Genomic DNA, 25000 nt, shown 5'->3' with positions numbered 1-25000 from the left:
TTCTGTGAAATTATTTTCAGACACTGTTACTTGTTCTGTCCAGACGAAGCGTCTTGTCTCCAATATTATTTTTGTATATCAGTTGACATTCTACCACTACCCGTTGGTATATAAAATACTCACTGCATGCTGCTTATTGCGCATTAGGGCATTCTAGGAGTAATGCGGCATACTCGGGAAATCAAATCTAAATGGCATTAGTTATGATTCATACCTAGGGCCTCCTTGAGATCTGGACATGAACTTAAGTCCTTACGGATATCGGGTGTTTTGTCTCCAATAAAAAAAAAGTGAGTCTGGCAAACAACAAATCAATAACATCGTTAAAAGAAATAAAATTGTGGGACAAGCCCGCAGGAAAGTTAGAAGTGGTGTGCTAGCCACTCATAGGGGTGATTACCACAAGATATTGGGCCGTCTTGTTTTGTGTTTTGAAGTGATACTCTGGCCTTTTTCGTGAAGTTTGAACACCTGATCCTTGGCTGACCAAAGAGGACTCATTTCCTGAGGAAGTAGAGTACCGCTTTTCCAGTTGCTTTGCGGATAAATTTATACAAGAATCACATATTTGTTGTATATGTTCAATGTGAGGTTTGTTTGTATCTTTTGCAGTCTTTATATCAAAAAGGGGTAAGGTCTGATTTTTTTCTTAGTGCGTTCGTTCGTTTGTGTACGTGTGCGTATGCGTATGCGTATGCGTGTGCACGTGTGCCAGATGCAGTAGTCGATATAAACATTAGGCATGCAGAGGATATATGGGTGAGATCCGTCCCTTTTTTACCACAAATATTGCAATATTTCCTCGGTGTTTTACCAGTGCCGGACATACCTCAATGTCAAAGCTAGGCAAATTTAGTTATGTATCTGTTTTTATTATTATTATTATTTGTACTTATTCGTTTGATTTTATAACAATCATTATTACCGTCATTGTTGTTGCAGTACAAATCTCATTATCTCCATCAACATTCATCATCGTCGTGGTCGTCGCCATCGTTTCACCGTGGTCGTAATCGCAAAAGGAACCGTCTTGGGTTACTGCAGGACTTGACTCCCTCTCTAAGCTGACTCGGCCTCCTGACAGCCCTCTCTCTCTCCCACGGCGGTGGCTTCCCTACTGGCAAGTTCACAGGCAAGGGATAACCAAATGATTCCTACTTAGGCGCTGATTCTGTAAGGGAGAGTACATCCCCCAGGGGATTTGACTTTCATGTTTGCCGTGCATGGCTTCCTTGTACTTTGCGGAGCGGGGGGCCTGGAGGTTGAGCAAACCATACATTAGCATTACCTGTTGCCAGAAACACACCTCTTTGGTCTCTTATTCCAGATGAACTTGGCCCAGTCAGATCAATCGGCTGGTATCACTAGGGAAGCTACGGTCCGGCGGTCTCTGCCTTGCCCTTGCACAGGTCCCCCTGTGAAGCAGTGACTGGCATATCCTCTTATTACCCCTGTAGCTGTTAGAATAGGTTTTAACACTCAGCTTCCCCTTGTTGGACTCTGTGGTGGATGGGAGTGTCAGAGGGTGAATGAAGCGCTGTTGTAAGACAATGATTTGACCGTGGCGGTCACTTTGGAACTTCTTCAGGTTCCATGTGGCAAGAAAGGTGCTTAGGCTGATACCCCCGGACCCGCAGCTAGAGTGGACAGGAACCCAATACTGAATCAGAATGCATCTGTCCACAAAACTTGGGTTGATCCTCCAAGCCTAATCCTCATCCTTAGTATCATTATCTTTATCCTCATCCTCATCATCATCATCCTCAAAATCCTCATCTCTTCCTCTCCCTTTCTCATCAATTATCATCACAATTTTTGCCATTACTTCATCATTATCAACATTATCACAATGATTATGATTATCAACTTTATCATCATGTTTATTATTGTCATTTTCATCATTACAATATTTTTTATTATTGTCATTTTCATTTTCATTATTACAATCATTGTCATCATTATTATCATAATTATCATCATAATTATTACCATCATTATGATCATGTTACCACAGATATGGAATGGCTGGAAGCAAACCATGGAATAATCTTTGAAGAAATGAGTGTAAATTTTATTTTTAGCATGTGGATGGTTCCACCTCAACAAGCTTACTGCACTTACCTACAAGAGTGGACATCATTAGCTCCTTAAATTAATATCATTAGACAAATTCTCTCTTTGTAATAATCTATCCACCAGTGCAGATTCATTTAAATACATTTAGATACACAGGTATCTGGCTACATACAAGTACAATTTTTTTTTTTTTTTTTTTTTCTTTTTTCCTTTTCAAGAATTTCACTGTCTGCCTGCCAGAGCTGGCTCTTGTAAGCCTGTTCACTTATTTGGACATTATAAACCATTGCAACTTTTTAAAATCCTGGTTCTGAACCCTCACATATCATTTCTTTGACAAATATGAATGTAGTATGGATTTCTGAACAGGATTAAAGGTTACATCTGACTTTTATATACGGATGGGAAAATTAATTACAGACCATATTTAATCATTTTATTAGTACATGTTACACAACATATCTACTTGTTCTGGGTAGAGCATGGCGAATGGGTGACTGCTTCATTCTGTTTGCTTTCATATAAAAATACTCTCTGCACAGAACATTTCACAGTATTTACATGTGACAAGTTCATGGTGGGTAATGTTATGTTAATACCATCCCAACTCACTCAATCAAAATTGACAAGTTATATCTGAAATTTCTTTGAAATCATCCCTTCAAAGGGCCAATATCTGAAAAAGACATACATGTGTGATGTGATTGGGACGCAGATTCTTTTTGCGTAATATCAGACCAAGTACATACAGAAATAAATAATTTCCTTGTGGTGAATTAAGAAAATTATAAGACTTTGGTAAATGGAAATAAAACAGAGCGGCAGTCTTCTAACATGATAAGCTCCTCCACAATGTCGAGTTGATCTCAAAGCTTAATGAACTATAGCAGCTGCAATCAGGAAAAAATGCTGCCTACAAGACAAAATTTATTGAATCAGATATAATGATACTACATCAATGCTAACATTTAATACTAATGAACAGAATAATACTACATTTTTTTCTGCATACTCCATTTCTTGACCAGATTTATTGGTCATACAATTACTTCTGCCATTCTGTAGTTGTTTACTGTCCAACAGGAAGTCAATTAAGATATCTGCTGCCATTTTGAAACTGCATTTCTAATTTCTTTTGAAGTTAACTTGTATATTGTGAACTAGAAGCTATAGCAGGCTCTGGATTACATACACATATACATATATATGGTATTTATCTTTATAACATATTAATCCATTCTGACCCTTAGATGTTGATGTTAAAATCATGTCATACTGACAAGCAAGAACAGAACTAAGGGCATCAACTTGTCTATCACAGTTGGCTTAAAACAATGCAATCTCTCTGGAGTAGAAGTGTGTTTTGCTTTTCATTTTAACAGAAACTGATTTTGCTTTCTAAGGCACATTTTTTTTAATCAAGTATTCACCACTTTGCAATAATTTAATTTCACTTGTAACAGATAATCTCAATTGGGCATTAATGGATCAGGACTTGAATTTAGTTGATGACCAGAGTCGACCATAACTGTAATGATGTACTACTAGATAAATTCATTATAAATAATTTGAAGGTGAAACAATGCAGGAACATTCTGCAATATCCATTAACCAAAAAATCCTCATGTGGATAACCACTCCTACTAACATAACCACTGTAGCAATCCTAGCTATCACAGCACTAGACACTGTTCTTATAGTCAGTCACAGGTATGCAAGTTATTCCCACTAATAAATGGTGAGAAAGTGAGAAACCACACAATTCTCTCTCACGCATACACACACGCACACACACAAACACACTCATACAAAGCTCCTTGCATACCGGGTTACATACAAAAAGAACAAATAAAAATATTATGACCATTAGCCATAATAATAAGAGTTAAAATAATGAGCATAATGCAAGAACATTTCCCTTCTATCTATAAAACTATGAATTCTCCATCTTCAGTTCATTTGAAGAAAAAAATCCTTAGAAAAATGTCCAGCAAAAAAAAATAAAAAATACAAAAAAAACTGAAAATAGGAAAACAAAAAGACTGTACAAAAGTCAGAACTAAAAAGAAATGTATACATATATACAGAGAAATAGTAAGACAGACGTGTAAGACACTTATATCTATAGCACACAGTATACCAATTTGGTATTTTGACAGATTCCTGTAAATTGTAAAGCTAAATCTTTATCTTAAAAAAGGGGGAGGGGTGCATATCCCAGCATAAAAAGGGTGAGGTTTCAGAACATGATGGCAATAGAATACGAATTACTACTTGACAAAAGTTCAAGCCTTTTAAAAGTTCGCCAGACAAAATAAGCTTATATTTTATTCTGCACCATAAGCTTTTCATATCTAAGAAATATCAAAATATGATGATATTGAATAAACCACAAGCACTTTCACCATATTCATGGGCTTTTAAAACCGATAACTGAGAACTGGCGACCATCATGCCTGCCTGCCTCCACCGATGGGAAGATCACAACCTATTAAACTCCTTCACTGGAATGGCAATTATGGGAATGTTGGTGCGGTCATCACAGCATCATTCGACCTGGTGACCTGCATGCAAACATTGACCCTTTTATCCTCACAACATCAAACTTTATAGTTGATGATCATTATAGCACAGCAGTGTTCACTTCCATACTCATTTCATAACATAACTAGATTCACAAAAGTGCTGTACCTGGCAAAAGGTTATTTTCAAAGTGCAATGAATATAGGATTTAACTGTAGGTATTATTCATTTGTAAAGATAGTGAACCGCATTTATTCTCCTGTGGTGAGTTACGACCTATTCTTTGAATTGGTAAAATTGTAATGCAACCACCAGAAGTAGAAGTACAGTGAATAAAGATGTTCAAGCCATTTATATGTGGTGGAGGATTGCTGCTGATGCTGATGCGATAACTGCACTCTCACTAGTATTCCGTTTGATTTTCATTACATATATGCTACTCATAATGAAATACAAGTTGTTTGAAGATCAAACACTACCTAGATTTTCCGTATTTCTTTCTATCAGTCACTTTTAAAAGTACATTATACAATCTGCATAAATATCACACAATTAGTTTCCTAATTTCAAGATAATTTGCCTTTTCCTTCTCTGCTATAAGAAAAAAAGATTGCTCTTGTAAACAAACATAACCAGATCATAGAGGTTTCATAACTTTAAAACATAAGGTGTGCATGAACCCATGCATTATCTTCAGGTTCCCAGCCTTTAGAGACAAAAACCACAACCTTAGTGTGTGGCCTAAAATTGACAGTACTCAAGAATTCCTATTTTTCTGACAATTCAAAACTAAAAATAATAAATACTAGTTCTCTAGTACAACATGTAAAATAATGAGGACATACGTCGGAGCTGCCTGAGACATTCTTAAGAATAAACCCTAAAGAAGACACATCATGAAGCATCCGATAACTCCGGTGAAACGTCGTAACTTGTCCTCATCCTCCACATGCCAATGGTACAATCACTGAAAAGAAAGAAAAATGAAGACATGTAAACACTGTACATATTGTATTTAAAGTCTTTTATATACTACTCAGTCACTAAATGAAGGTAGCTAGTACCATGTATTATCACAAGGAATATCTTGTTCAAACATCTGCCAGCTGCTTGAAATCCTACTTCACTACTGTGCACATCAACACCACTTATCCTGAAATTCCATTCATCACCAACACTCATCATGAATGCAAGCTACCATTAAGAAAAAATCTTTCTCTCAAAGATTTTTTTTTTATATTAAAGAAAGGATAACCCCCCAAAATTTAAAACCATTCTTGAGAATATAATAACTATCCAACAGTAAGGCCTTATTTGTTTGTTAAGGGCAATCTCTGGTCTTACAAGAAGCAGTTGTATTACTACATTCTAAAAGAGAAAAAAATGATTACATCTTGTGGCCTTCACTCATTTTTCCTAATAATCAATATTCTTACATTCTATATATACAGGCTATTTATTTCAGCCTCTCCTTTCAACCTTAAGTGTATGAAAGCTCAAAGTGGGAGAGTGATGGTCACTCCGCACACAATATACATTACATAAAATTCTACATAAAAGAGCAGACACCATTATAACATTTAATACATCAACTTATTCCTTATTCATCCATAATACAAGCTATAAAAAACAAGCATTTGCACAATAATAGAGATGCAAGTTCCTGTAAAAACAAAAGCAATTCAAAGGCCTCTATATTTATATTCAATATAAACTTGATGTTTGTATTTCTGAGAGACTTGCAAATATTATAAGCTGGTGCACTACTCGATCCCAACTATGCAAATACATCTTCTAAATTCTAGATTTTGTTATTTGAGAGCTGGTAATTCCTTTGGAATTTCCATACTCTGAGATTGCCATATAAGTAAAAACATTTTTTCACAGCAAAACAAGATGAGAACACAGATAAAAACACGTGGAACTCTCTACACAATGAGGTTTCTACACATAATAATTATGAAAATAATGACAAATTAACTCACATCTAAAAAAAATAGAAGAATGATGCAACAAAACATTAAAAAAAACAGATGTATAAGACTGGAGATTTATGCAAGGCAAGAGCAGGGTATTTACATGGAAGATTTTTTTTTAATAATGTATATGTACTCATCTGTCTTCTAAGACAGACTTTTGCAATGAAAAGTAATTGTCTAAAGAAACATCACAAGCCAAAGACACCAACATGCTTCTTCATATTTTGTACATACATATCTTGAAGATTATTTCATTTCTACAAATTCTTTAGTCATTTCCATCCAACCAAGCATATTATAAGTACAAAAAAATATATATATATAAATAATAATAATAATAATTAATTAAAAGCTTATCATACCATAAACTAAACATTTAAGTCAGCAGCTCCATATTAAAGCATAAAATACCTAAAATCATAGTAACAAAGAGAAGATAAAACCATCCTAATAAAACTATATTATTCTGAAACTAATTACAAAGTCACATCTTCATGCACATCGAACCTTTACTTCACTTTTTCTATAGCTTGTTGCCGGAGAGAAATTAGAGGGATAGCTCAAAGGTTCTCCCTGCCGCAACACCCACGAGGGGCCTCCAAACCCGAATGTCTCCCTCACTGAAGGGTTGCAGAAGGAGGCGTTGGAAGAGGGGAGAATTCTTTTAGCAGTCCTGTGTGACCTAACTCATTGATTTAGGCGATTGATGAATTGATCGATGATTCAAAATTTCCTGCTCCACAACTGAGGTGTGACACCCTAGTGAATGTCTTCACATGCATGCTACTTCATGGTCAAAGCATGCATATAATTGTGCTTTGGCTGTGTTACTGGTTCTGTTATCAAGTTAACAGTGTGATGTGGTTGATGAATGCATTTACTTACATAATTCTCACAATAGTTCATATATTTGATGATATATAGTTCCTTAAAATTGTGTATAAATCCTCAAATATTCTGTAAATTTCTGCCTGAACTTAATGAAATTTGCATACCCCTTCAGATTAGACTTTTCTCTCAAAATGACTGATTCTAATTCTGAAACGATTTCCCTGTGCAGCACATCAATTAATAATTACCTGTGAGGTTCATGCAAGATGTAAAAATAACAATTGCACTCTACTGAACACAAGATAAAGGAACTAGCAGTGCAGGCTATTGTGTCCTTCATTCAGTTACATTTTAAAATTACATTGCTTTTTCTACTCTGTGTACAATGTCTCTATAACTTCCAAAACTAAAATGTCTTGTTGGAGCAAAATGGAAAAAAAATTCCTTACCACATGATCTAAAGATAAGACAATACCTTTAAAATGTCAGATAGAAATGAAATTCTGGAATTGTTTTTTGTGACTTTTTTGTGTGTTAAACCAAAACAAACATATGAAGGAAGTTATACAAAAATGTTTTCTTAGTAATGTCCTTCAAGGGAGAGGATAAATCCTGTTTCTGCTATCCTCCTTACCAAATAAAAGCCAATTCCAAATTTACACATTATCCCTACCAGGTAATCCCTCTCCCCTTCCACATTCTGTAGTATCTAATACCTAAAAATCTGTTCTTACCACAAGTCAACAGTTTTTTTCCCCTTGTCTACATAACAGGCATTTGCAAACAATGGGATGTTATTAATTTACACTGGGATGCTACTAGCTTAACAAGAGCCTTTCCTTATGAAAATATACCCTGAAATGAAGGAAAAATAGTCTTCACATGAGACAAGATCACATAATGTGATCATGGTCACTTACTTTGATGCTGTGAAAATGCACGTAGAATTAGTAGTAATGGCATTAATTGGAGATGCATGAGCTCGAAGTTCACCAATTAACTGGCAACTTTCAGTGGACCACATCTTGATTACGCCTCCTCGACAACCTGACACAGTTAATGAAACACTTTAGTGTCTGAACAACTAATGATAAAAGAAATATAGTCCTCAAAAATACCTTATCATACTCTTTGGTGATAAATTTAAAACTAAATGAAACAGAGGAAGGAGGAGAGACTAATCTCTCTTAATCTCCTATGCAAGTGAAAAAACAGGTGATATTTTCTTTCATATTATAAAGAATCCAGAAAGGTCTAATAGATTAAAATGTAAATAAAAACTAACAATAAAAATATAAAACAATAATAACTATCAACAGCAAAAATAACCACAGCAATTACCTGACAATACAATTTGTCCTCCTGGAGTGAAACACAATGCACACACCCAGTCCTTATGTGCATTATTCAGGGATTGTACAAGCTCTCCTCGCTGTAGATCCCACTTCTTGATGCACATATCCCGTGAGCCGGAGAACAGCATATCACCATAGAGAGCCAAGGACTGGATGCCATCATAGTGTGGGGGATCCAGGTTTATTCTGGGGTTGACTAAACCAGTTGTGTTTCCTGAGATGTCAAACACCTGTTTGGGATTTTACCAGAGCGAGGAATTAGTTGTATGAAACTTTGACCTGAACGACTTTGTTCATGTGCTTTTTAACAGCAAATGAGAACTAAAATATCTTTAAAATGAATCCATTTGTTATGAAAAACATTCACTTTTTTCTTTGTATATGATTAACCATACTATGTGAACAAGAACATTTAAAAATAAAAAAAATAACCGTATATAATGCAGAAGAGTAAATATGTACATATATGAATCTATATAAATACATCTACACTCATTAATAAGTAAAAAAATAACATAAAAAAAACATAGAAAAAAAAAGTATTACAAGAATTACATAGATATACCTTGATGTAATGATCTTTGGAACCTGTTGCAATGACATCTTGGCCTGGAACAGTGGAGTCCACAGCCAGACACATGACAGCTGCCTGGTGACCCCCTGCAAGCTTTCCTACAGCTGTGTGCCTGCAAAAAATGCTCCATGTTTATTCTGTTCACTGAGGATAATCACCACCTTTATATGTATTTTCTGTATCCTCAAAATAAACAATAAAATATGCATTCATATTCATGGCAGGAAAAGGAAAAATGGCTGTTGAAACATACTTTCTCAAGTCCCATATTCTAACAATATTGCCAGCTGCTGAGTAGAGAATATTAGTAGAGGTGGATGCCGCTATGTCTGTGATGAGGGTCTCTCCTGGTGGCATTTGAAGTGTCCTTGACTGAGTGCTTGATTGCATTGGCCCAGAGGAAGTTAATCCCGCTGAGCTAAGGGTCTTGACACACTTTGCTGGGTTTTCTCGGATATCCCATACCTGAATACAGAAGGTGGGGGGAAAAAAATTAATGTACATAGAATTTTTCTGTTGGATGTTCCTTCTAATCAGACATAAATTCATCTTTATGATCTTTAAATATATCTTTTTCCTTTGTGAAAATAAACAGTTATAGCAAAAGTGAAAGACATTCCAGTCATGTATGTGAGCAACAAACCTCTTACTTTACCTTTATAAATGAAGATGAAACAGAGTAGCAAATCCTCTGTGACTCACAGTACCTAACACAATTCACATTGTTGGGATGACCTCCCAGAGACTGAATCTCTTGGCCTCGTACCAAGTCCCACACCTTAACTGTACGATCTGAAGAGGACAGGTGGGTAAAACCATTAATACTTTACTGTGTATAATTCCAAGCAAAATGAATATTTTGCATATTTCCTCTACACCTACATTGTTATCTCTCTATACTTTTGTACATATGAACAGGCACACAAATGTATATACATGTGGTTTCCCATTATTAACCAGTAAGGTTGGTAAGTGTAGTCTAGATAAAAATATATAAGCAGACTTATCACCGAATAAATTACCAATCGGCAAAGGGTTGCAGGTAAAACAGAGGAATGTGCTACAGTAAATATCATCATCAATATGAATTTTAAAATTCATATCTTTCTAAATACCATTAACATCTCATATCCTTGCATGTGAGGTGTTATAATAACTTTCTCATATTATTTTGTCTGTCTGTCTGTCTCTACCAGTCTCTGTATCTGTCTATCTATTTGGTTAACTGTCTGTCTGTTTCATCTGTTCTGTCCGCTGTCTGTCAAGATAGATAGATAGATAGATGGATGGATAGATAGATAGATAGATAGACAGACAGACAGTCTGTCTGTCTGTGTCTCTGTCTATCTATCCATCCATCTATCTATCTATCTATCTGTCTGTATCTATCAGTCTCTCTCATGCATGCATGGCACACTTTGTTCTAAGAATACTAGGAATTCTATTAGAAACAGATAAATTCCTTACCTTTGGATGCAGAGAAGAGTAGGTCATCAGTAGCATAGACTGACAACACAGCTTTTGAGTGCCCCTGAGCCACATGTGTGCAGGCCAGCACTGATCGCTGGCTTACCTGTAACATATTTTTTTGTTGATATGCTTGGAATATCTTTTCACCATTATATACATTACGTGTTTATCTTATATACACATTAAATCAAACATACACCAAATAAACACAGAACCTGATGTCAGTATTGCAGACACATCTTAACACATACAATGCTTATAAATACACATTTACATTTATCAACATTCACCTGTGCAAATTACCCACACACGCATATGCATCATACATCCACATATGTATAAACAATGTAAATGCTCCATTTTCATCAACTCCCCCTCCCTGTTTGCAAAGATAAACGGTCTTAATCACGTACCCTCCCAGAGTGTGGGTTGATAATGCCCGTGTCTGGTCGAGCCTCCCGTGTGGAGGAGGTGGTTGAGGTCAAACGTGAGAAAACGTTCTCTTCACGAGATGTTGATCGCCGGTACGTGGTGGGAGATGTTGGCGGGGTCATTTCTGGGTTATTATCTCTGCAAAGAAAGATTGAATATAATTCCAACCATTTATTTTGACTATTTTGTGCAAGTGTGAAGATCTGTCAAGCACACACACACACACAAAACAGCTGTCACAGTTCTCTTCTCACATCGTATGTCTATTGTTTACATGTTAGCCAACCATAACGTCAAAAATCTTTTCTTCCACACCTACAGTGAAGCTAGATGATGAATTTAAAACACAAGCATACTGAACCATCTCAAAAAAATCACATCAGCCTCTGAAATACTCTAACGTAAAACCTCACTGCCGCTACTCACGCAGAATTTTGTCGTGAATAATTTAGGTTAGAGGTGCTAAGAGAGGTGAGGGACCTTCTACCCAGTCGGGGAGAAGTGGAATCTTGGCGGTCATATGTCTTGCGACTAAGAATGGGTGATGCTTTGTCAGGCCGATAGGTCATCAGATTCCTGCAAGCCAAGCCAGCCCAAACCGAGGCCAGAGGTTAGTGTAGGCTCCTCTAATCTGGTTAGTGTCAAGTTAACTGGTCTAATGCTGGTTTTGGACTGTGAAGCTCAATCTTTTTCTCTCCTCTTTTTATTTTTCTTATCTATAAACAATTTCCATACACTAACACGTACTAGATTGAGTGTGAAATTTTGTAACTTCCAGTGGCACTTTGATGATGCTGGCTTGACCTCATGTCCTTGTCATGACGCAGATATGCTAGTCTGGCATAACTACTGCACGACAAATAAAGTGTAAATAATAATAATAACAGTAACGATAACAATTTAAAAAAGGGAAAATCAAATTTATAAAAATAAGAAGTATTATTGGAAATAGAAGAGAGACACTGAACCTTACAGCAGCACACACTCAGTAACACTTGAAATCACTTTGAAAAAGCAGGGGACCAAAAGAAAGCTTTCACAGTCACAAGACCAAACTAAAGGCTATCAAGCAGCAAACTCATAAGGTAACCTATACCTATAATACTTCTGATAATTGGAAGACAAAAAATAAATGAATAAATAAAAGACAAAAAACTCCATTACCATAAAACATCAATTAGGAAACGCTAACGTGAAAATCTCAAAAGCACCCGGCCTGAACCTGTTAGCTTAGTTCATTAGGCGCAAGTGTTATATTACCTAAATCTACTCTAGTATACATGGGTGTAAAGCAGATTAGCAGTTTAAAGAAAAAAAATGTAAATCAGTATAAAAGTACACATTAGTATAAACCAAATGTTAAACACTAAAAGCAGAGGTTAGGAAAAAATGTAAATAATAACCATAATAATAACAATAATAATAACAATTATTGTATTAATATAAACACTATCTTGTATGACATACTTAAGTGGATTTGGAGCTGAAGTGACCCTGGGGACTGCCCTATGGCTGGAAGGAGGTGGCATTAGTAGACCATCATCTCCTTCCAAGCTTGTCGCCATACGATCCATCGCCAGACTTGAGGACATGCGATCTGCACTGCTGCGTTCTGCTGCTAGACGTTCCAGGACAGCTATCGAAGTTGCACCGACTATGGTCCCAGCTGGAGTGGTGTTTGCACTGGTATCTGTGCCACTTGCATTCCCATTTTTCTCTGATCCGTTGGTGAAGAGCATGTCTTCCGTTGTTGCAGTCTTGCGCCGCGCTTTGTCTCGCCTTTTTAGGGAATCGGAGGAGAAGACTAGCGAAGTGGCAGATGACTCCATCAGGCTGTGAGGGGAAGGGGAAGGAGGAAGGGAGTGGGAAAGGAAAGGAGGATAGGCAAAGCAAGCAAAGGGAAGGTGGCATCATATGACAATGGCAAGTGTGATAACCAAAGAACCGTTACCAAATAAGGAGTTATGTTACCAGACAGAAAATCAAATCAAAGGTAAACAAAAAGGTGTAATTTAAAAGTACAGTAATGAGAAGTCAATAACAAAGCAACATGCAGGAGATATTGAATTGGGGCAGAATGGTTGGGGGGAAGTGAATTGGTTTTAGCACAAAGCAGGACAGGGTGAGCATGTATAAAGGGAATGAATACAAGGATTGAATAGTGAGTATTTTGGAAGCCATGCCATTGATAAAGAGAAGTAAATGATAATAATATGCCACAAGGTTACAAGTATTACATTCAGGTTTTGGGAGAGGGTACAGAAGGGAAAGGGAGTCCAAGAGAGGTGGGAAAGGGAGAGACAGAAAATATCTTTGTCACTAAACATGCCAAGGTCACTACATTTAGAATTCTCTCCCAACAATCCTGGTGTATATGGAGAAGTGAAGGGATGCAAGGGAACCCATACATTTTGATAAGAGTCATAGTTTTCTGAGCCCAGTTCCCCTCCAGAGCTGTCTCTGTGTGCTTTGTGCATGCTTCATACATGCCTCTCTCCAGTAGCACCATCCAGAACAAGTCCATCAGCATGTTGTTCACATTGCTCCTGATGATACCTTACAGTGACCCACTTTGCTAATGTCGCTAGGAAATCATTGATACAACCAATGCAATAAGTTTTTCCACTAGCATATCCACTAAATGCACTATAACCAGTGAGGTTATCAGCAGGCAGGTATCTGTATCTAAAAGCTTCTCCAGAGGAGGAAAGTGGCTAAGCAATTAAACAAGTGAACCAAATAAATTGAAACAAAAACAAATGGAACAAAAAACAAAAGGGTGGAGTCAGGTTTATGAGGGATGGAGGAATGGGTAGCTGGGGTCACACTCGGTACTGCTACTTGAAGCTCACAGAAAATTGCTATATCTTTCCCCCATTTCAAACTAACCTGGGGTTTCTCTCTGGCATTAAATGCTTCTACAGTTTCAAATGTTAATCAATGCAACAAACATAGCCTGTATTATTTCATTATAGAAGCTCTTACAATAGGGAGAGAAGACTTTCTTTACCTGCAGTTACTTTTTTCTTATTTTTACATAAGCATGCTTTCTAAGAATAGCTTTAAACAAATGTTCCCATAAACTATATTTCTAGGAAATAAAACTGCTAATAGATCTAACACATACTGATGGCACAGATAGCTTTTTTATCATGGACTGGATTTTGATGGTTTTTATATTAGGCTTAGCTCTCAACTGTTCTTAGTTGGATTATTATGCAAAACAACAAAAGGTATAAATCTTCCTTTTCTCGAAACCAATCATTGAAAAAAAATATAAAGAGAACAATGTTTGAAAGTACACAGAACACTATATAATCACAATCAATCTAAAAACTATATCTCAGACATCAAATGACAAAGCACATTGTATATTTCCTTACCCATCTGTGGGAGAATTAGATCTCGAGGATTCAGTGGACGCTGGAGTATTGTCCTCGGCCGCCACCAGGGACGACATGAGGCTGTAAACCTCAAGGTCTTTGTCTCCCAGAACGTGAGCCAAAAGTTGTTCCTGGACACTTGTTGTTTGTTCCATCTGTTAAATACATTTGTATGCATATTGCTGAGTATAACCATCAACACACCAATTAACCCAAAGTCTCTGGGAAATGTTGTGTTCACTGTAGTACTGTTTTGTGAAATGTCTCTACACATAGATGGCTCTGCAAGTGCTTAGCCACAAAGGAGTCAAGTAGACCTTGTGACTTCACCTAATTTCACTTTTCCTTGGGTTTGCAGGAAAAAGATTTTTTTTTACTAATGTTATAAGTATCGATGCTGTTATTATTATAGACATTATAATTATTATAGTATTATTGACACTATTAACAGCAATATTAGATACCAGAATATATTTTTAAAAATCAAGGAAAAGGGTAAACAGGCAAGACAGGTAGAACTTGTACTTGGTCTATTGGTGACAGTGCTTGTGGAGCCACGTATGTGTAAAAACAACTCATAAATTAATAACTCACAGCAGGCATCGCATGTACGTACATGCCATCCCCAGTGGCTTTGGGTTAAGCTAATATCGGCAATCTCCACAAGAATAATTTGCATTCCAGGTAAATATAATTTGGAGAAGACTAGGTTTTACTGTCACACCTTTCACTATCAACGAATAAACTAGGAAAGATAAAATATTTTATCAAAACGCATTAAGATACTAATGACAAAACTTTTAATCATGATACACTAGGTCTCAACTTGTTGTTTACACTTAAAAAAAAAGAGAGAGAAAAAAAAGTTGAAATACATCACACTTGCACTCCTCCTTTGTGCACACTACTATATCATCTGCTACTAAGACGTACCTGCTTCATCTTGCCCTCAAGCTCGGATATTGAGGCTTGTCTCTGGGCTGCTATTGTTGCTTGGTTTATTGTCATATTGATGAGCTTGCTAATGAGGTAGTGTGATTCGTCTAAGTTTAAGCTGCTTGTGACAGTTCCTGTTTGCAAAAGATCTGAAGATTCCTGGAGAAAATCAGGAAAAACAAAGTTAATAACACCAGTAGCATGACTTATAACAATGATCATATCCTAAATGCAAGAAGTATACTGCCTGAATTCATCTTGTAAATTCAGTATATAAGCATCAAAATCCTTTAAAAAGTTACTACAAAACCATAAATAAAAATAATAATAATAAAAAAAATAATTATTATTATTATAATAATATTAAAAATTCTTACCTTGCTCTCCTCCATGCTCATGATGTTCTCCTGGCACTCCTGGATGTTCTCATGGATGTAGTCAATATTGGCCTTCAGAGCCTCAACCTGGTCGTTCAGGTCGTTATAGCTGGCGATGTCTGCCGGGTCCAAACGCTCTCTCTTCCTCATTACTCTCTCAAGCTGTCTGCTCAGGGACTCACGTTCTTTCAACCACCTTAGAGAATACAGACAACCTTCAGTATTTCATCGTATCATAGTCGGTAGGTCTTCTACTAAAACTGTCCACATCACAGTATTCTCCAACCAAGAGTAGTTGGAGGGAGAGAAATAAAAGAATGTTGGGACCTCTATTACAAAAATCCCCAAGACACTTAACAATACCATTCATATTAACAAAGAAAATCACAATCAATCACCTTTCCATATCTCTTTCCATGCTGCTGACAGTCTGCTTGTTGTAAGCAACCTTGTTGATAGTCTGTTCAATGTTCTGCCACTTCTGTTTAGCAACCTTGGGAGAGAACGAAACCTGCTGCTGACCCATTACACCCCCTGGCAGAGAGAGAAAAATCATGAAATACAAGGAAATAATTGAATAACAAAACTCTAGAAGTCATCTACATATCTCATAATATTTGTAAATATTGTAAAGGCATCAGGTTACTTTATACATTTTTAAGTGCAAGGTCTGCCATTACAGGTATGCACAAGTAATTTCTCCCTCATACTCACTCCTGCTAAGTCTTCCAGCAGCCTTATTACTCAGGCCTTGTCTCGGCGCTCTCTTCAGCACAGCAAGTTCCTCAGTCTTGCGCTTCAGCACAACATTCTTCAGCCGGTTCTCTGCCTCCAAGCTCTTGATGTAGGTCTCCTGCTTGCGAGAAGCTTTCCTCAGCTGGGCAATCTCTTTGTTCTTCTTCAGCTGATCCTGCTTCGCACGGCTGCTGTCTTCCTTCATCTTGTTCATGAGCTGTAACATTTTTTTGTAAAAAAAAAAACATTAATGAATGAAAGAAAAAAGACAGTGTTACATCCTATTAATCATTACTTTTAGGAACAGAAAGTAATGAAAACTTATATCTATACGTTCAGACTCCTGAATTTCTTCCTCAGACCAAAATCACACACACAAACAGGCAGATTTCTATATACATGTCCTTTCCATATTTACCTTGACTTTTGTCTTCTTCATCTCCGCCAAATCTGACTTGAGAGTCCTCAGCTGCCTCTCGTGTTGTGACCGTTCCCTCATCAGTTTGGAATGTTCCTTCTGAGCAGCCTGGAGCTTTTTCATCTCTTGCTGCATATTGGTGATCTTCCTCTCATAATCTTGCTTCACTTGCTTCACCTTGTCTTCTCCTGCACTGCTGCTTCCTTTGATGTGAGCCAGCACCTACATTGGCAAGTTTGTCAATACAAGTGACCTGTTTTAGTTGCCCAAATATGCCCTATATGTCACCCAAATATGTTCTCCAAACTACATGAAAAGGTCTACAAAAAAAAAAAAAAGATCTTTCAAAAGCCCCTCCCAACTTTAAAAAAGAAAAATATCAATCCCACCACATCCCACAACACCATAACACACACCACACACACACACACACACACACCACACACACCACACACACACCACACACCACTCACATCAACTCACTCACTCACACTCACTCACACTCACTCACTCACTCACTCACTCACTCACACTCACCACAACCACTCACTCACTCACTCACTCACTCACTCCAATTCAAACAAAAACCTTATCTCTCCCCACTGGTGGCCTTATCCTCATGAGGACATTCACTATCCTCATACGCGCCATCATGGTCTACGACCCCCTGCTTTGCTCACCTACACAACCACAATCACACACTCAGCCAGCTCACATCTCACTCAAAACAGACACCACCTCACTATCATCATCACTACTCACTCACTCACACACATCACTCACTCACTCACACACCACACACATCACACACACACACACACACCACACACCCCCTCACTCACTCACTCACTCACTCACACACACACACACTCACTCACACACACACAACACACACACTCACACTCACTCACTCACACACACACACACACACACACACACACACACACTCACTCACTCACTCACTCACACACACACACACACACACACACACACACACACACACACACACACACACACACACACACACACTCACTCACTCACTCACTCACTCACTCACTCACACACACACACTCACTCACTCACTCACTCACTCCAAATTCAAAGTCAAACCTTATCTCTCTCCTCCTGGGTGGCCTTGATCCTGTTCATGAGGACATTCAGCTTATCCTCATACTGCTGCCTCATGGTCTCGAGCCGCCGCTGGCTTTGCTCGAGGCCTTCGATCAACTTCTGCTTGATGGAGATTTCACTTGTCAGCTCAGCCAGCTCTTCGTTGAGGTTTTCTGAGGACCGGAACAGTCAAATAATTCATGATTCGTTGGATTCCACCTTTCCTTTTTCTTATTTTATTATTATTAATACATGTGTTATGTCAGTATCAATGGTTAAAGCTTGTAGACAGAGACAAAAACGTAAATGCTTTCATATACATGGGTGCCAAATATGGTATCAAATGAGGCTGATAAAAAATCTATATAACAGAAAGCAATTAACAAAAAATGTGGTAGTGTTAATGATAATAACAATAATAATAGCAATAGTATTAAGAAAATGATAGTGATAATCATAGTAGTCATTACTGTTAATATTACTATTACTATTACTATTATCATTAACACTGACAATGATGATGACAGTAAATAATAATAAATGTTAAGAGAAAAATACCAATGACTACAAATTACCAAATAATAACAGAAACTGAAAAACACCAACACTAAACACTGTTCTAATAAATGCATAAAAAATTCAGCAAAATAAAAAAATAATAAATAAATAAATAAATATATAACATAAAATAAATTCTAAAAATTGATAAAAGGCAACGACCTGAGTAATTAGAAAGCCTTCTGCCGCCTACCTGTCTCCTCTTCCTCTAAATCAGAATCTTCCTCATCATCTGATTGGCAGCAAGGAAAAAAACGGTTCAATTGGGTATTAATTCTACTCAAGCACCACCTATTGGTCACAAGCTGCTGTGCTTGCTATCTTACTCTTTGGATATCACAGCCTTTGGGGTGTATATATATTATATGTTTTTAAGTTTTAAGTTAACGGCTTTTTTTTGCTCCTGCATATTATTAATTTAGAATCCATGTATGCAAAAAAACTGTAAGGTCTTTCTGTTAATATTGTAACAGTTAATCATTTTTGTTCTTATAATTTCCTTTAAAAATCTACTTATGCAAAATCCAAGAATAGATAATGGTTCTTGTTTGAAGTTTCCTTAAATTTATATCAGCATTTTTTCTATTAATAGTGCATATATATATATATATATATATATCTCACTCCCAAACCTCACAGAAAAAGTCCTATTAACACTATCCTGTCCACTAGAAAATCTTAATGCACACTTGAAGCTTAACTGCTCTAAGACTTATAAAGAGCATAAAAAGCTTTCTAAGAATTGCCTAGCACTCCAAACACAATTTGAGCTTACTGTAATATCCCATGTAGATAAAATCTGAAATTCAAGAAGTTTTAAAAGAATACATAGCACAGTATACATATTAGAGTATACAGTAACTCCATATTCATATTAAATCAGCATACTGTACTGATTCTTGCTACGTTCCACCTGCTACACTTAATTCTTTTACCATAAGAAGCAATAACAGGACTATGTTTAATATAGCATTCTCAGTGAGTCTGGGAAACAAGGATGAAATAGCAAGAAGAGAGGAAGTAACAGTTGGAAACTGCCGAGTCTTGGGAGACTGGAAAACCTACAAAACGAGGTGGGGCAAGAAGCATCTGAACCAACCTTTATCTTCCCCACTTTCATCAGAACTCTCTGCTTCCTCATTCTCTTCTGCCTCTGCCTCATCTTCATCTTCGTCTGCAGAGCCTGACCCTTCTGATATCCTCTTCTTCCTTTCAACTACCTGGAGGTCTTTGTTTAAGTCCCTCTTGGCCTCTTCAATCAACTCAGCAAAGCTCTGCGTGCCTTCCTCTACCTCACTATACATTGATCCTGTAAAATATTTTTAAAATATAACAATTTAACTAGGGGTAATTCAACAGTAAGTGAAATGTTACATCCAATAAAATCAATAACCAATCTTAAATGCAAGTTGCAATTACTTTTATTATGAAATCCAACAATTTGTCTTAAAGAGTTAGCAACATCGCAACTCACCAGACATTGGGACGTGTAGAGGGGACAAAGACATCCTGCCAAGGGTATTGGTTCGGTTATTGAGCTGCTTTCGGAGTTGCTGGCAGAGGTTCTCACTCTCACACAACTTTGCTCTTAGGTCTTCAATCTCCTTCAGGTAACCTTGCACAACTGTAGCCATATCATTGTCCTCACCAGCTGAAAAGTTATGGTTGTGAAACAGTTACACATTGGTGTAACATGCATGTATATATACATAGAAGCACAAGGATACATAGTCATATATGTGAATTTATCAGGTTCCTTTAATCATATACAAGGAATAACACTAAACTTACAGCTGGCCCATCCACTGGTTTCTTTCTCTGCTAGGAGCATAGTGTTTTTCTGCGTTAACACCTCTACAGTCTCCTGCAGCGCTTTCACTCTTGTACGCAAGTTGTTAGTTTCAGTGGAGAGCATCTGGTTCTCATGGTACATATCATTGATAGCTTCCATTCCGTCCTCCCCAACAATGCGCTTTCCCTGCAAGGCATAGTTTGAGTGAAATCCTAATTCCTCAGCAAGTAATACTACAAATCATTCTCACAGCAACTACTTTACATCCAGACATCCCAAGTGAAAGAAGGAACTAAAACCACAATTCCTATTTAACAAAGATTTCACTCTTTTAGAAAAATATAAATGCAATCCTCTAGTATTAATGCATTCTAAATTTTAAAAATACACACATAAATCAAAAGAAAAGCTGATCTGCAAAATAGCAATCAGCCAGTCCCTAATAATCATCTATAATTTGCACATTTTCCGTACCTGTTGATACTCCATCAGCTCCAGTTTCAGTTGCTGAATCTCCTGCCTCAGGATTGCAATGGCTTTACTGGCCTTATCCTGGTTAACCATAATCTTGTTCTTGATGTTACGTGCTCGGTTGGCATACTTCAAGGTGTTTAACGTCTCCATGAAGTCTGTGTCACTTGGTGAGACACAGGCAATCATTAATGTTCTACTGTTACCTGTGTAAAAAAAGAAAGAGAAATTAAGGCTTTTTTCCCTAAATACAAACAATAAACCACCAAAACTTATAAAAAGAAACAGGGCATGCACCTCCACAACCAACCAGAAATACATAGTTCTGGCTTTGTATATAAGTAGGGAGCAGGTTGGTAAGTAGGAGGGTGGGTAAACAAGCAGGTAAGTAGGTATGTAGGTAGATAAGCAGGTAGATAAATAGGGAAGGAATAGATAAGTAGGAAGGTAGGTAGATAGGCATGTAGATAAGAAAGCTAGGTAGATAAGCAGATGAATAAGTAGGTATGGGAGATAAGCAGGTATGTAGGTAGATAAACTGGTATGTAAGTAGATAAGCAGGGAGGTATGCAGGCAGGTAGGTAGGTAGGTAGGTAAGTAGGCAGGTAGGTAGTAAGGTAGTAAGGTAGGTAGGTAGGTAGGTAGGTAGGTAGGTAGGTAGGTAGGTAGGTAGGTAGGTAGGTAGGCAGGCAGGCAGGCAGGCAGGCAGGCAGGCAGGCAGGCAGGCAGGCAGGCAGGCAGGCAGGTGGGTGGGTTTTTAGGTAGGTAGGTGGGTGGTTTTTTAGGTAGGTAGGTAGGTAGGTAGGTAGGTAGGTAGGTAGGTAGGCAGGCAGGTAGGTAGGTGGGTGGGTGGGTGGGTGGGTGGGTGGGTGGGTGGGTGGGTGGGTGGGTGGGTGGGTGGGTGGGTGGGTGGGTGGGTGGGTGGATGTGTTTTGGTTAGGTAGGTAGATAAGGAAGGAAGGAAGGAAGGAAGGAAGGAAGGAAGGAAGGAAGGAAGGAAGGAAGGAAAGAAGGAAGGAAGGAGGGAGTGAGTTAAGGAGGAAGGGAGGGAGGGAGAAGGAAAAAGAAAGAAAGAGAAAGAGAGAGGTTGGTAAGTAAGAACGCAGATAGCAGGCGAGAAGGAAGGAAGGAAGTATGGATAGGCAAGGTGGAGTAATACAGAAAGCTAGACAAATAAATATGCTGACAGAAAGATACCACAGAGTTCTTCCAAGAGGTAATATATAAAAGAAAAAAAAAACCGCCCCACGCCGACTCACCCCCAAGGGAATCCTGCAGAAGGCGCGTGAGCTTGGAGTCTCTGTAGGGTACATGCGTCGCCCTCTTGCTCACGTCCCCCAGGGCTGAGATCACGTTTCCGAGGGCCAGCTGTGGATTCGAGGAGGGGGGGGGGGTTAGAGCCGTTGGGCGGGGGGGGGGATGGATAAGCAAAACAAATATAAAGCTTGGATATACGAATGGAAATTTAGAATGAATGACTTGATGGGGTGATAATTATTTAAAAAAAGATTGTTTGCAACAAATGCGTTTTTTTTTTTTACATTTAAAAAATTCCGAACATTATTACATTCTTTCGATGACTTCATGATTTTAAGAACAATTTCATGAATTTAGTTGACATATATCTGCAAGTTTTCAAACTAATAAAATGTTAAAAAAGACGTAAAAACAAAAGAGAAAGAAATCAAACTCAAAAACGAGTCAGAAAAGAACAGTGATTAAAAGGAGAAACATTTGGACAACTACGGCAAGCCGAAGCCCACTCACGAGGCCGCAGTTGATGGAGATGCCCTCCCTGGCCCTCTCGCCCGTGGCGCCCGTGCGCTTGAGCCGCTCCGAGCCAGCCAGGTCCACGAAGTGGAACTTGGCGGTCAGCGTCTCGAACTCGGGGGCACTTCCTCGGTGCTCTCCGCATCCTGGCGAGGTTGCAAACGGGGGAATAAGCAGAAGGCATAAACACACGGCTGGAGACATGCCATATCACAGAACAAGTGAGTAATATGTAACAGATCTGGAAATAATAATTGTTATTCGAAGGTTTAGTTATTGCAGAATATTTTTTTTTTACCAGCAATCCACTTCCTGAAAATCATAACCTACAAGAATGTATAATAACAACAAGAACAAAAACAATAACAGCAACATACAGCCCAGGTCCTAGAACCCAGCGAGGCACGCCCGCGAGCCTACCTGAATGGGCGCCAGCCTCTGCTGCCTGACCAGGAGGGTGAAGATGGCGTGCGAGCGGGAGGACTGCGTGTTCATGTTGGTGGAGCCCGTGGTGCGCGAGAGCGCCCCGGCCCGGAGGCACTGCATGGTCTCGTCCAGCGAGGTCACGGTGCGGGTGGTGATGCCCGTCACGTAGATCCCTCCGCCGGCGTCCTCGTGGATGCGGATGCCGCCCTTGCCGCTGCCGGGCTGCGGGGGGGGGGGGGGGGAGGGCGGAGTGAGTCACGGGGGGCGTCCGGTGGGCGGCCGCAGCGGGTCGCGAGGTCTATCGAGGCTATTGTCACTGATTTGCTGTTATTCTATCTACTTTATTCTGTTTTCAAGAGGTTCGAATTTGTTTCTTATTAGCTTTTAATCTATCTACCTTCTCCTGTTTTATTTATTTTATTTCATAATCACAATGTGATCTGCTATGCTAAGCTATACGCTATTTTTGACTGCCATAAGCCATAAACAACTAGAAAAAAATGCGTGCATTAGAAAAATATATAACAATTTTTTTAATCACAGTTTTAAAGATATCTGGTGATGATCTCCAATAAAAACAACTTAAAAACGGAAGTTGTATAAAAATACGAAGTGTATATTTGGCTTACCACATCTAAAATAAGCGGAATGGTGTACATGACGAAAGGGAAAACTTAATACCGCCTACTTAATAAACTATAAAGCTTCGGCGTCAGAAATTACGAACTTGATTAAATGAATGTGATTCATGTTCCTTTCTAGGATAATTTGAATTCACAATAAAAAAAAATCCCTAATTAATGAGTTCACTATTATCTTTCTATTATCTTTTGAAAAGACTTTTATTTCATACGACCAAATTCCTATTATTATCAACAGCATTATTACCAGATATGCCACTGATACTCTGTACTCAACAAATAGAATTTTATAACCAAACTATAACCAAAATATCTATGTCATTCATCATATAAGCTAAACAAAGTCATTCCTCATGCATCCAAACACATTCATTCACATTACAAAAAATATAATAATAATAATAATAATAATAATAATAATAATAATAATAATAATATAACCCATTCCTGCACAGAATCACGGTTGTGAAACGTGGGTTGTGTTGCCCGTAGACTTGCTGTGATATAGGACGCTACCATTCCGTACATTGTCAAGTGGGAAAAATTCCGGCCTCGCGCTCGCCTATTTTCGCCGGCAGCGGGTTAGCGTTGGTATCCACAAGATCCTGTGACAGTGTTATCGCTATGTAGGATATTTAAGGAACGTTGGAACGCTCGTTGGGCCACCTGTCATTCCCATTTTCCTAACAGACACACGGAATGTACTCGCTCTGATTTTCCATAGATTCGAGGAAAGAATGGGAAGTTCATTAAATTTTAACAGCATCGCCCCTATGCATATGCAACCCAAGTCCACTGGTATCACTATGATCGAGAAAATCTCAGCTTACTCGAGTTTTAAAGTAAATAATGTTGAATGTTGGCCATACTCGTTTCTGCAAATAAACAAGATTTACAAGACTGGCACCATGTCTTCTGTAAATAAATGAGGTTTACAAACGGACACAATAATCGCTTCCGTAAATAAACGATTACAGATGCATTTCCGGGCGGAGAGACGTAACACCTAAGGATAAAGGAAGTTATTCCTAAACCAACTGACTTCCGTTATTAAAAGACAGAAACTTGTAATGACGAAAAGGGAACTAACTGCACCTTTTTAACAAGGAAAAATAGTGAATCCTGATTTTCTCCAATGCGAAA

At 38.1% G+C, this 25000-nt stretch overlaps 1 protein-coding gene across 1 annotated transcript in view; it reads right to left on the bottom strand.

Annotated features, from left to right (window-relative positions):
* Positions 1-2498: 2498 nt before the first annotated feature.
* Positions 2499-25000, bottom strand: part of LOC119573969 (kinesin-like protein KIF21A) — a 40297-nt gene continuing 17795 nt past the window's right edge. Inside the window, exons 8-32 of the mRNA XM_037921101.1 lie at positions 23190-23438; positions 22788-22925; positions 22280-22388; positions 21024-21226; positions 20549-20735; positions 20232-20408; positions 19857-20066; positions 18951-18989; positions 18200-18372; positions 17090-17311; positions 16651-16888; positions 16335-16470; positions 15937-16132; positions 15557-15718; positions 14624-14778; positions 12708-13073; positions 11667-11816; positions 11222-11378; positions 10806-10911; positions 9994-10130; positions 9592-9803; positions 9330-9450; positions 8751-8994; positions 8330-8456; positions 2499-5566 (exon numbers count right to left, since the gene is read on the bottom strand). Coding sequence (XP_037777029.1) covers positions 5494-5566; positions 8330-8456; positions 8751-8994; positions 9330-9450; positions 9592-9803; positions 9994-10130; positions 10806-10911; positions 11222-11378; positions 11667-11816; positions 12708-13073; positions 14624-14778; positions 15557-15718; positions 15937-16132; positions 16335-16470; positions 16651-16888; positions 17090-17311; positions 18200-18372; positions 18951-18989; positions 19857-20066; positions 20232-20408; positions 20549-20735; positions 21024-21226; positions 22280-22388; positions 22788-22925; positions 23190-23438 — 4287 coding nt within the window. The 3' untranslated portion in view covers positions 2499-5493. The remainder of the gene's footprint in view (positions 5567-8329; positions 8457-8750; positions 8995-9329; positions 9451-9591; positions 9804-9993; positions 10131-10805; positions 10912-11221; positions 11379-11666; positions 11817-12707; positions 13074-14623; positions 14779-15556; positions 15719-15936; positions 16133-16334; positions 16471-16650; positions 16889-17089; positions 17312-18199; positions 18373-18950; positions 18990-19856; positions 20067-20231; positions 20409-20548; positions 20736-21023; positions 21227-22279; positions 22389-22787; positions 22926-23189; positions 23439-25000) is intronic.

This window comes from Penaeus monodon, chromosome 1, assembly GCF_015228065.2.
Source record: "Penaeus monodon isolate SGIC_2016 chromosome 1, NSTDA_Pmon_1, whole genome shotgun sequence".
In the NCBI taxonomy this organism is placed as follows: Eukaryota; Metazoa; Arthropoda; class Malacostraca; order Decapoda; family Penaeidae; genus Penaeus; species Penaeus monodon.
This window is presented reverse-complemented; position numbering and strand designations above follow the sequence as displayed.